General features: G+C 35.4%; 1 protein-coding gene across 8 annotated transcripts in view; it reads left to right on the top strand.

Moving 5' to 3' along the window:
• Positions 1-13,763, top strand: part of QKI (QKI, KH domain containing RNA binding) — a 171,195-nt gene that overhangs the window by 49,624 nt on the left and 107,808 nt on the right. For 7 of the 8 annotated variants that reach the window (XR_005025052.2, XM_036886715.2, XM_036886712.2 and 4 more), the window contains exon 3: positions 4,111-4,227. The exons of the other annotated variant lie outside the window; for it this stretch is intronic. Coding sequence is in view for 6 of the 7 variants with exons in the window: in XM_036886715.2 (XP_036742610.1) it covers positions 4,111-4,227 (117 nt within the window). In the remaining variant the exon portion in view is untranslated. The remainder of the gene's footprint in view (positions 1-4,110; positions 4,228-13,763) is intronic. 8 annotated transcript variants of the gene reach the window in all.

Below are 13,763 nucleotides of genomic sequence, written 5' to 3'. Positions count from 1 at the left end.
AAATACAAATTATATATTTGTACATATACAAATACATAAACAAGCATCCAACTTTTAGGCTAATAGAAAAGAAAAAACAAAATGAGAATACACGCTCATTTATATCTGTGTGTCTCCTGACCCTAGAAAGAAGGGGAGAAGAAAATAAAAAGGAACATAAAAAGAGGGTAGGGCATGTAGAGATCTCTTAATAAGAAGGTAGATAAAAACCGTACAGTGTAAATGGGCTAAGTATATTAAAATTGAAAGATTGAAAGATTGTGTGAAGAAAAAAAACTCAACTAGATGCTGTTTATAAAGGAGTTGCATTTAAAATGTAAGGGTAACAAAAGGTTGAAAGTAATAGGATCAAGAAAGATACCATGAAAAACCAGATAATAAAAACTTTATATCTCTGTATTAATATCAATAGGCTTAATGACAGAAGGTATTACAGAGATAAAGAGGGCCACTTCATAATGACAGGATATAATTTTAATTTGTATATACTAAATAACAGTCTCTAAGCATGTAAAGCAAAAATAAAACTAAAGGAGAAATAGACATAAGCTAATCATAGAAGAATTTGCATTCTTTTTGAGTATGCATTAACTATTTAGAAAAAATTGATCATATGATATGCTGAAAAGCAAGTCTGAACAAATATAGGATTGATAGTATACACAATAAGTTTTCTGATTATGATGTAGAAGTCAATAACATAGTTAGGAAATTCTTACATGTTTGAAATGGGATAGAAACATTTAAGTACCCAATAGATACCAATTATTTGACTTGAATGTTAATGGAAATACTACAGGTAAAAACTGATATAGTTAAAGCCAGTTTAGGGAATAAAATACATTAAAAAAGACGAAAGGGTACAATGAGCTAAGCTTCCATTTAAAAAAAGTTGAAAAAGTACAGCAGATTAAACTCAAAAGAAGTAGAAGGAAATAATAAAGTTAAGAATAGAAATCAATTAAAAATAAAACATTATAAACTACTCCCAAAATTAACATAAAACAACCACCGTTTATTTAACTCCTTCTTCTCTTCTGTAGGTTGGTCATTATAGACCAGGTTAAATAAAGCAGTTCTTTTGGTTTGCATCTGCAGTCAGCTGTAGATTGGCTAGGTAGCTGTGCTCTTATGAATTGCCCAGATATGGGCTGGAACATTGGTGGTCACCGGGTCACTCGTCTTCCATTCTTCAGTAGGTTGGTCTGAATGTGTTTGGATGGGAATAGTAGAACTCTGAGAGAGTAAAATGCGTTGTATTGGAAAGAAAGTCACAATGCCATGCCAGAATTGGGGTGAGAAGAGCTACAAATTTACGCTGCAGATGGTATAGATACCTTTAGCAGTGAATGGATAATTGTGATTATTTTTAAAATTATTCTATCCCAGTCTACAAAAGCAAAACTAAATTCTTCAAAAAGACAGGAAAACTGATAAAGGAAAACATAAATAACCAATCAGGAATGAAAGAGTGGACATCACTACAGATCCTAACATAAATAACCAATCAGAAATGAAAGAGTGGACATCACTACAGATCCTAACAGAAAATTAGACATAAGCCATATGTCAACAAATTTGATAATTTAAACAACGTGGGCATATTTTTAGGTAAACACAAGTCACCAAAACTGAAATATGAAGGAATAGAACATCTCAAAGAACTGAGTCCATAATTTAAAACCTTGAACAGAGAAAACCTCTGAGCCCAGGTGGCTTCACCATTGATTTCTGTTCAGTAATTAAGGAAGAAATAACACCAGACTTCAAAGTACAAGCCCATCCATAAAGTAGAAGAGGGAATACATCCCAACATGTTTTGAGGCCAGAATAACCTTGATGCCAAAACCTGAGAAGCATATTAAGAAAAAAAGGAAACTTACAGGCCTATTCTATTTGTGAAAATTAAAAAATAAAATCACCAAAATGCTAGCAAACTGAACCTAGCAATTTTAAAATGGGTGATGCATCGAGATCAAGTTGACAATTTTAGAATGTAAGGTGAGTTTTAACATTTGATAATTAGTTGTAATCCACTGCATTAACAATGAGAAATATTTTGGTTGTATCAATAAATTAATGTGATAAATTTAAACATCCACTCATGATTAAATTTTAAAAACTTGGCAAACTAGGGAATAGAAGAGAATTTTCTTAATCTGGTAAAGTTTATTTTCTTATCTTCTTTTTTATTAAAGATTACTTTCAACTTGGTGGTGAACTATTGAAAACTATTGAAAAAGTTAGATACCTGGCAGTTTGGTGTTGTGTGAGCAAAGATGGGTCAGTTCTTTTTTATATCATTTTTACCTTTTCTTTTTGGTTTTCTGCAGAAATCAGTGTTTTGAGTATCAAAGTCCGTCTGGAGTTCTGGAGGGCATATCTGCTATTGATCATATCCTCTTGTTTGACATTTCTAAACTGAATTGTCAGTTAAGGGCCTGAAGTTTCCTAAAGTGAATTTGTAGTGGACTTGATAGACTATTTATTAATAGAATCTTGTAGAGCTAGGTCCACATGCAATCCTCATTACATCTCTACTAGATAGTATTATCCCCATTATATAATCGAGTCTTATTTAGTGTGACTTTAAAATTCTTAATTAGTTTTGGAGCTTGGATACCAATTGGGATGTATGTGCTCTCAGATTTTAAATACTTAACCGTAGTGTAGTATTTGAGTTTATTCAGTTTGGAGATGTAGAATGAGTGATTCTAGGTTGGAAGCAACTGCATTGTTAAAATGGATGACAGCAGGAGTTTAGGTTGGGTAAAGAGGTAGATAAAGTACCATCTGCCAAGGAACTAAGCAAGGATAAGGGGTTTTATTTGAATATAAAAGCAAATTTCAGAATTTGGAATCTTGTAGAGCTAGATCAAGTACTTATAGATTCAAAGTCTGTGAGTCTCAACTTGGGGTGAAAAAGTTGTATCAGTCCCCTGAGGGATGATACACATACACTGTGTACAAAATACTCCAGCTGTATACATAGACTACCCATCTTTGATTTGTGAATCACTTCTGTAAGATGTGGCAATACTAGTCACAGTTTAGTGAGGCAAAATAAGAAGCCATTGGAATACAGAAGACTGTAGAAGTGTCCTAGCTTCTTCAGCCCTGACAGCAGTGAATTCTGCATATTACTTTTATGTGATGACATACTAACAGGAAGAGCAAATGCAAGAAACAAGTAGAAAGCTGTAAGCGTTAAGTACTTATTTGGTTGAATAAATAAACACCCATGGGATTTGGTGGAACTGAGGGTAAACACTCATGTTTTGTCTTTTGTGTAGATGCCATGGGAAGGAGGAAAATTTACTTTTCAATATGCAGAGTCAATCTATTCTTCTCATTGGACTTAAAAAAATTTTTTTTTCTAATTTTTATCACTGTCCTGTCATGAAAAGAGTTAAGGCTTCTTGCACAAACAGTAGTACAAGTTAAAGGGAATGGGGAAAAAAAGGAAAGTAAAAATGGTGACAAAAGATTGTGCAAGGAATGTGATGAAAAAATATGCAAGGAATGTACAGAATGCTCTCAAAATTTACACATTTAATATAGAGTGGAATCCAAATTTGTCTATCAGTGTTCTAGCAGCCAGTCCCCAAAATATAATTGTCTCTGAACAGTTGTTTTGGGGAAGGTATAACTTTTTTGGTTAGGTAAGTAAGGCATGAATTTTTCCCAATGATATTCCATAAAACAAAGCAACCACTATTTAACATAATGAACAATTCCCTGAATGCCATAATTAAAAAAAGTTTTGTAGAGGGATTTGCATTCTTGAGTGACATCTAAGATTTTGACAAATTGTTTACTTAGTTTAGAGTACATGTTGATGGGCAATTCAGTATAGCACTTGTTTTAGGTAGATACTGTTGTTCCTAATCAAAATTTGTGAATACATGTGGAAATTTCATGCTGAACAATGAGCTGTTATAATTACACACCCAAACTTGGCTAGAAATTCATAGGAAGGCTAAGATTTTATTTCAACTTAGTATTAAAAAAAATTTAACTTGACAAAGTAAATGCATATTTTAAAATGATTTTAAGAGCTCTAAATTCAACCAAGTGGATAATGTATGGTGACTTTTTTTCCCCCCCCAGTTTAATTTTGTTGGGAGAATCCTTGGACCTAGAGGACTTACTGCTAAACAGCTTGAAGCAGAAACAGGATGTAAAATAATGGTCCGAGGCAAAGGCTCAATGAGGGATAAAAAGAAGGTAAGTCCTTGAAGATGGGGCAAGTCTTTTTTGTGAATAATATGCTTATATTTTTGCATTCTAATAATAAAATATCCAGACTGTTTGTGCATAAAGTACTATGTATTATTTCATGTCAGAAACTTTTGAACATTTTCAAGTTATTGTCATGATTTTCTCTTGTTGATTTCATTGTTTTTCATTAAGACAACTAAAGTGTATCACTCAGTCCATCATATTACCTTACTTTTGGTAGCTTCTCAAATGTAAATACCAATCTGGATATAAGTCAGACAACAATATTGTATATATAAAAATATGTACCTAAAGGTTTGAAAAATATAAAATGGTTATTTTGATGAGATTTGTATGAGAACGATCAGATGGATAACTGTGGATGTATGTTGTATCTTTAGGACAGTTAGTACATGTAGAAAATGAAACCTTATAAACTAGCCATGTGAGACTAATTTTGGATTTCACCATTTTGTGTTGATTAAAGTTAGACATTTAACATTAAAGCATATTATTATTCCCGTTCTGTTTTTTTTTTTTTTTTTACCCTCTTGCCAGTTTAATAAGACCTATCTACTTTAAGTAATGATATTTAGGAAGGTTTTATTTGACTAATTTCCTTTTATCTCATGATACTATGAAGTAGGATACTTTTGAATTTCTATCTGTGTATAAAGTATTTGGTTAAAAAAAAACCTGAATTTTGATTGCCAAAGATGAAGCTTACTGTTAGGAAGAGTGTGACTTGTTGCCGTTTTCATACATTGCCTTGAAGGGGCTATTAACTGACAGACCTGTGGTTAGCTTATGTTGAAGGGTGTCCATTGATTCTCTTTGTGGAGCTTATGGAATGAACACCAGACCTACAGGGTGTTCTGACTTCCTTCTTATATGCTGCTTTTTTGACCTTCCACCTCATTCAGTTAAGCTTTCCTATTAACTGACTGTATCACAATCATTTTCTTCCCCTAAAGACAAATAATGACTTTGTGGTTAAGAAGTTGGGTGAAAAAAGTCTTCAGTAATATTATCTTTAAATCTTTTTATAATTTGTTCTTGTCAGCTGAGTTTTAAAGATGTAAGGCAAGCATGTGAGTTCTTGAACATATTTAGATATATTTAAAACAATTTTTAAAATTGGAATATTTAACTTAAGTATTTTATGAATCTGAGTGGCAATCTTATATTGCCATGCAGTTTTGGTTTCTATGTTTGTACGTATGGTTGTATTGGGATTAAGTAGTGCTAGTTTAATAGCCTAGGGACAATATAATGAAATCAACAACTGAAGGACAAATAAATCTGCACAAAAAGATTAGTGTATCCATCGCTTGAACAAATTGTGTCATTCAGTTAAAAAAAACATGTTTTCTTTCTCTTCAGCCTCCATTAATTCTGTAGTAATGGCCCTCCACTTACTCTACTCATGCACTCAAAGACATTGAGGACCAGAGCTTGAAAATTGTGTAGTGAGACATCATGCATTCTAATTTCGGTTAGGGTTGAACTTGGAATTGGAAGAACATTTTTTGCTACCTTTCTTTTACAGAAGAACAGAAAACAAAACAAAGTGACCAGATTGCTTAGGTTTTAATCTTGGTTCTGTCACTTAGCAGCTTTATGACCTTGTACAAATTAGTCTCTTTGTGCCATATAAAATGGTAGTAGTAATGTCATTTATCTCTTAAGGTGGTTGTGAGGATTAAATTAGTTGTAAAGCACTTAGAACAGTGTTTGGCACATACCTAGTGGTGAATTAATGTTAATTAATGTTCTGAATAAATTTTATCTTAACACTATCACTCATTCCCACTTACTCATAGGAGGTAAACATTTCAAGACCCTCAGTGGATGCCTGAAACTGGATAATAACAGATCATGTATATGCCCCCAGTGCGCGCGTGTGCGCACACACACAGACACGCAGTTTTCCTATTCAGTGACATACCTATAATAGAGTTTAACTTACAAATTAGGCACAGTAAAAGATTAACAATAACTAGTTACAGTATAACAATTATAACAATATACTATAATAAAAGTTATGTGAATGTGGTCTGTCAGAGTATCTTACTGTACTATACTCACCCTTCTTGTGATGTGAGATGATAAACCTGCCTACATGGTGAGGGGCACTACTTACTGTACTTGATACATCTTCTGTTTAAACTCTTTTACATTCTATCATGGGTGATACTGTCGCTTCTTAAAGCTTTAGAAATGACACTACTTTGTTGTTTTGTGGCCTTTGAATAGCCCTGTTTTTTTTCTCTGGTGGTTGCCCCATCCATATTCTGTCTTGTCTTCTTTGTTGTTTACCATAAGTAGAAGCAGTTCACACATTTAATTATTTTTAATTTGTACTGTTGTCTACTGAAATAAAAAAAGCTTCAGATTATATACATAATGCAATATAATTTATAATTATATACATAATAATAAAATACACCACAAAAAATTTTTGGCTACAGCCACATTTTTAGTTTTATTAAAATGCTGCAGGTGAACATGCTTTAGGCATATAACTTAATTTGAATGGCTGTTGTATATTTAATATTATGCTAGGTGGATTCTGTGACGAATTATTGAATAGATTTATTATACAACATAGATGTCTTCTATCATCTTAATTTATGTCCTGCACATAATGAATTGTTAACCAAATCATCTTGGTTTACGCTTAGTTACTTTATTCATTGAGTTTTTAAAAATGTTAATAAAAGTAAGTCAAAATAAAAAAGTACTCTCATTGCTTGGCAGTTATTTTGAGGAAGTGTGACAAACAGATTGAAGACAAAAGGGAGTATTGATGTAAAAGGCTGATTGAGGTGTATTTCAGTGTTTCAAAGGAAAAGCCATTAGGTATTAAGCTTTTCTGCAGAGTTGTCAATTTATGTAAAAACTGATAGAGCTAGGAAATAAATCTTCATTTACTGATTGCCTAAAATACTATGATGGAAATGCTGTTGAATCTGTATCCTTCGCTAAACATGGAAACTCAGGGTAGCGTCCATTTTTATTTCCCTGGTATGTGGTGAGTACTTGGCACAGAATAGTAACTGGAAAAAACTATTGAGAAGGAATGAATGTTTAGTATAGGTAATAAATGAAAGGTATAGATACAGATCCCTCTTCCCTTCCTCACCCCTGACAAAAGATTTTATAAATAGAGAAAGCTATAAAGTTTATTTGCTTTTAGTCCCTGTGGGAAGATTAGCTGCTAGTTTTAAGTATGGGAGAGAATATGCCACTTTAATTTTCATTTTCTTGGATTGGTGTTCGTTATTTATGGGCACAACAGCATTTACTTCATATATAACTACCCGGTGGGATGGTACTGGGTAATGTCATAGAGCCTAAGAGCAGGCAATGCAGTCAGATTTCATGAGAGACTATGATCAAACTTGGAAAGTTTGTCTATTCAGCTAGCATATGCCAGTATTTGATATCATATATTACAGGCCGACTACTTCTATCTCTGGTATTAAATAGTATGGTAACAGGATGTCTGCAAGTGGAAACTTTTTTTATAAATAGTTTTTCTGGTTTATAGAGTGTACACTTTGAATCAAGCATTATTTCCTACTATGTTTGATTTACTCAACCTGAGTTTTATTATTTCCATTTTGTAAACGAGGAAACTGAGGCTCAGGGAGGTTGAGTAATTTGTCAAAGATCACATACCAAAAAGTGGCAGTACAAGTTTGAACATAAAGCCCATATTCTATTCTATGATACAGTGCCTTCTAATTATAAGTTATTTCTAAGAGTCATATTAATTCAGAATTTTTAGAAGAACTTGAATATGAGTATCCTAAACTTTGACTATGAAGTCAGTATGATGAATATTTTTTGTAAAATTGCTGTTTTTTCCCTCAGTGTTAATATATTTTGGAATTTTGTTTCTATATGCTATTTCCCTTGATTTTCAGAAATAGGGTTTAATTGCATGTTTTCTGGTAGAAAACTATGTATATGAGCAGATTAGAGATGCTAGAGAAATAATTTTTTGGAAAAAAATGATTATTTGTAGCTTTTCCATTGAGGTAGCAGAGGCTGTATGGAGGGCTGTGGGGAAGGTGTCTTCATGCTCGAAGAAATGGTCCACCCTCAAAAACCAGAGGTGGTAGCCAGCTGGTTTCTAGTGTTAACAGATAAAAACATTTAAGTTATTAAAACAGTGAAGAGTGTTTTGTATATAATTCTATACTTGATAAATTATTGTGGAGTGACAGTTATTATTAAAAAGGTCATTGAAGTTCACTTTTTGGAGTCTATATGAATGGTCTTTATAGGGGTACACTCTTTGGGGATTTGTCATTTGTCTGATCCACATCCATTAGCTGTTCTCTAAGACCTTCCCTGTTAGTAACTTATGGGGAGTAAGTAGTTTTGCTTGTGTTTCTGCTCCCTACCCATACCTATAGCCAAAAATGTTGATGAGTGAAATGTGTACATTTGGTCAAAGTCAGGTACTGAAATGTTGTGTCTTCTGGAAATTTCCAATGGGACTCAGCAGTTCTAGTTAGAGCTCTTTGCTTAAAATGAAAGGGATGTGCACTTGGGATTAGATGGTTATTCTAGGGCTATTAATAATATGGCCAGATGGTATCAACTACTTTCTCAGTCTCTTCAGTGTCTTACTCAGACCATGGAGCAACCCCAGATTGTTTGACTTCTTCTGGAGTAAACAGGAATGGAGGCTTAAAGAGGGAAGTGATTTGTCTAGTGCCTCATTTCTAACTAATGACTGCACTAAATATAAACATATATCACACTGGACATTCAAATTTAATTGTACAAATCATTCTATCAGAATATGGGCTTTGAATATAAAATCTAATCTATAACAGTTTTAATTCAGTTTTTAATTTTACTTTTTGTTTTCTTATAGTTAACCATAGCTCTCCTTTTTAAGAGATGTCTATTACTTGAGTAACTATAGAGTTTTGTGGAACATGATTTGTGAATGTTAGGTGTATTGTATAATTGCATAATAGATATTCATAACATTTTTTACATGCTACTTTTAATACTACAAATTTTTCTTAAATATCTTATAGCCCTATTTATTTCTTATGGTTAATTGCTTAGTTAATATGTGGTATTTTTAGAAAGGTTTTAAAGTACAGATACTGTGAAAAAATTAAAGGCACTTGAGTCTATCACTCTAGGGACTTCTCTAATTAACAAATTTGGTATGTCTTACAGATTGTTCTTCATGTGGTTATTTATTTACATGTTTACATGTGATAAAAGTGGATCAATTTAATTATAAATGATGCCTTATAATTAGCATTTTCTTCAGCAACTCTTGTCTATATCCTGTCCTGTGTCAGTTCACTGAATAGTTAAGCATTATATTGTCTAAAACATTGTGCTGGGTTATTGAAAAAGCACACTTAAAATATATTTCAAGGCAATATTGATAGGAAATGCAAAAATAAATTTGCTTGTTTTGAGGAGGGTGTTAGCCTAGATTTTACTAGGCATTACTGCTGTCTCAACAGTTTGAAAGAGGTCAAATTAATAGTTTTTGGTAGACATAACTAAAGTGGCTGCAATGGCCTGTGACTTAACATCAAGTTGAAGCATGGTTCCAAACAGTCTGTTTCATTAATTTATACTTAGCTTCCTGCATAGTTATAGTTTATTTTTTTAAAAAAAAGCTTTCGTCAGGGCAATTTTTAAGCAATATTCATGACTCACCATCAGCACTGGCCATCTCCTTCCATGTATGCCCTTCCTCCTGTTTCTGCCCACCAGATGATACGGGGTACAAATTCCAGGCATAATTTCATCTGTAAATATTTCACTAGGTGTGAATGCGGACATGCTTATGTTTATAACTAAAAAAATTTGTCATCAGATACCTAGTCAGTGTTCATAGTTCCCCTCCTGTCTCATAAATGTATTTTCAAAAAACTTTTAATTGCACCCTAGTGAGGGCTGTATACATTGCAGTTGATTGATCTCATAAGCCGTTTCCCCCACTTCACCTCCACTTCCTCAACTTATTTATAAACAGACCGTGTTTTTTGTCTTAAAAGAATTCCCATGGATTTTGCTAATTGAATTTTCATTGTGGTATTTAATACTTATCTCTGTCTCTGGTATTTTTTTGTAAATTGGTTAATTTGTAAATTAGATTCAAATTTCTTGCTCTCCCTTGTTCATTTCCATTTTTCTTTTCAAAGACTATTGCACAACTATTGTAGTAGTGATGGTACAGAAAGTTTCCTTGCTCTGATTTTTGCAGTCATCGTTGATTGCTTATTTAGGCCCTTTATTTCAGTAGGAGTTGCAAAATATCTATGTTCTATTTCTTCATTAATATCAGATAGGTTTATTTTTTATAGGATTGGCTGGATATATGCTTAATTCTGTGAGAAACACACTCACTGGTCTAAATTCAATAAGTGGACATGGAGACAAAGAGAACAGCGGAGTGAGGCTTTAATGATGGTCTTGCAAGATCGGGTGTCTGGTGGGCAGTCACACCTGGGGAGTTTGGCGCCAATAATTTATCTCTTAGTGCGTGAGTCCCTCCCCTGGTTCCTCATTGGCCGAGTACTACAGGGTTCACAGTCTTCCCAGGACATCGCCTAAGCTGTTATATCTTATTCTTATTGTAGGTTTAAAAAAACTCAGACAGGGTATCAATTCTCCCACCCCCACTCTCAGCCCGAGCAGCTTCCACCACGTGGCCCTTTGTTAATACCTTACTGTTAAAATGTTTAAACATCCTAGTGGGAATAAATCACATTTAGGTTTTATACTCTTTCCTAACAATTCCCCCCTCTTTTTATTTAAGAATTTCTGGTTTTATTCTCAGTAATGTATTTTAATTTGCACTTGGTCCTTTCTCAAATTTCTCTTGTTTATGGCTGCTTCTATAAGCTTTTGAGTCATGCTTCTCACACAAGGGTTGATATAGCATCTATAGCAGTTAAAACTCTAGCAACTATAACAAGGGATGTTAAAACAGAGGCAACTATATTTTTCTATTTTTTTTTAACTATCTAGTCTGTAAAAGAGTCACTGATGCCAGAGTTTTCAGCTAATTCATTAGCTAAAGTGGTGAGTCCCTGTAGGGCTTTAGTAATAGTACTATCAGGGGCAGTATTATTTGGGATGAAAGTACAATATTTTCCTCCTAACATAACACAGACTCTTTTTTCTGCTAACATATGCTATTCTGTTTTCTCAGGTCATCTTGTTGATGGTGGACCACCAAAATAGTGCTGACTCAAATCTTGCAGCTATTTCATTTATAGCTTCAAATTCATCAGGGACTCCCCTGGAGACTCTTATTGAGTCAATGTATACATTTGACTTCTATGAACATTTTTTTTCATTGGGTGTGGAGAGAAATGCCAGGGTAAATGGAATGGCCAGTTGGACTAAAGCACATGTCTCAGTCCAGGTGGGTGGCAACGAGTAGCGCAGGTTCTCCTTTCTACAGTACCACTAAACATCCGTTCGGGGGATGCGTAATTGAGAAGTTGCCCTCTTTGGAGACATTTAGGACATGGGTACAAGTCAGTAAGTTCTCTACAGGAGTTCTGAAACCTTCCCCTTGCCTAGAGAGGCATGAGGAGTGATTCATCTTCTCTATAGAAAAAGAGGGGATTGCTCTTGGGTCTGACTTCTTTAGTGCACGAAAGAGTAAAGACAAGCCTTTGCAAGTCTCATTTCCCCAAGCGTCCTTGTCCTGGTACAGGGCTACATGCAGTTCATCCCAGTGGGGTCTGTGTCCCAGCAGAGAGGGAACAGGACTACCTGCACCTGTGGCCATCCAGCAGCACATGCGTAACAATCGCTTTTATTCAAAGTGAGTACTGAAAATTTAACTCACTCTACCCAGGCATTGATGTCTCTATAACTTATCTCTATTTCAAGAGTCTGTTTAAAATATTTTATCTCTGTTATAGTAACTAGTCTAGGGTCATTTTTGGGAAGCTCTGGCTCAATATTTCCCTCAGGATTGTGGGTGGCCACTATGGGTGAAGTCTTGCCTTTGATTAAGTTAAGACTAAACCTTCCCACAGGATCTACTCTAATGACATCTGCACTGAGTCCATCTTGAGGTTTACGTATAGTTAATAAGAGGGGTTTTACACTGTCTATCCTGGCAATTATCAGGAGGAATTCTTTTAGTTAAGTGGAGCTTTCTTTTTAAAGATTTTTCTACTGCATGAGGGGCTGTCAACCCTTAAAACTGGGTAGTCTACCAAACACTGCTCCACTTTGGACATGGGGCCTACTTGCCTTTTTTTATTTTATTAAGATTTGTACATTCAGGACAGAGATACTTATTATCTTCAGAAAGCTGTTTTTGGTCATTTAGGTCACTACAAGAGAGAACTTGACAAGCATCAAACCTAATGGTTTGGGGCTTGATGTTGTAGTAATATTGATTACTAGTTTGACAGGATAAAAGTTAACATTTTTAGGTTCTTTTCAGTTTCAGCCTTAAGGGTTGGTTAGCCACCTGGGACACCTGCCAATTCTGTTTTGTCCCAGATCCCTCAGTCAGTTTCTTTACTCTGTTGTAATGAGTCCAACCCTTTTCAGCCGTCCTCACTGCAGTCTCCATGATCAGGAGCACTTGGTAGGGGCTTTCCCAGCTGGGCTGGAGTTGATCTTCTTTCTAGGATTTTACTAACACCAGGTCTCTAGGCTGGAAGCAGTGAGCAAAGAACTCAAGTGGGGGAGTCGGGGTCCATTCAGCTTGAGAGAAGATAAGTTAGAAGACATGGCCAGCACATACTCTCTTAAAAATTGATTTTTTGGAGTAACTGGATTAAAGATGGCGGTGTGAGAGGAGAGACAGAGGCTTCCTTCTAAAACTGGATACAATTAGAAAATTTAATTGGCACAACTAATCCTGAGAGAGCAACAGGAAAGAGGATGGCATCAGACTGCACACACTTGGAGAAAAGAGCAGACCTCAGCGAATGGGATTAACGTACCAGAGCTGTGGCTCCGTGGGACCCGAGCCCCTCCCCCACCCCAGCTCACCGGTGGGAGGAAGAGAAACGGAGCAGGGAGGGAGTGGAAGGCTTGGGACTGCTGAATACCTAGCTCTGGAGATCTGTGCTGGGAGCACAAACCTACATTTCATGGTGCTTTCATGAGACTCGCATGACTACCGGGTTGCAAAGTTAATACAGGCAGAGTTCCAGGGGAGACTGGGATTCCGGCTGCTTGTGGAAAGCAGGGATCCATATCTGGCTGCTCTGGGACAAAAACTTATACCTGTATGACCAGCCCACTGGCTCAGGCAGTGGAGACAGGCACAGCAGCCAGGAGGTGGGGAACAGCACTTTCCTACACCCAGGCACCAGTACCGCTCCCCTGTGACCCCCGACATTGCTTCAGGGGCTCAGCAGCTCCAGAATAGAGCTTCTGGACACTAGAGGGCGCCATATACAAACATGAAACGCCAAAGGAACCTTGTCCAGAGTAAAATTGTTAATACAACTCCCGAGAAAGATTTAAATGATATGGACTTCGTGACTCTTCCTGAAAGGGAGTTC

Source organism: Manis pentadactyla, chromosome 12 (assembly GCF_030020395.1).
Source record: "Manis pentadactyla isolate mManPen7 chromosome 12, mManPen7.hap1, whole genome shotgun sequence".
Classification (NCBI taxonomy): Eukaryota; Metazoa; Chordata; class Mammalia; order Pholidota; family Manidae; genus Manis; species Manis pentadactyla.
Note: the sequence above shows the minus strand (reverse complement) of the source record. Positions and strands in the feature narration are given on the sequence as shown.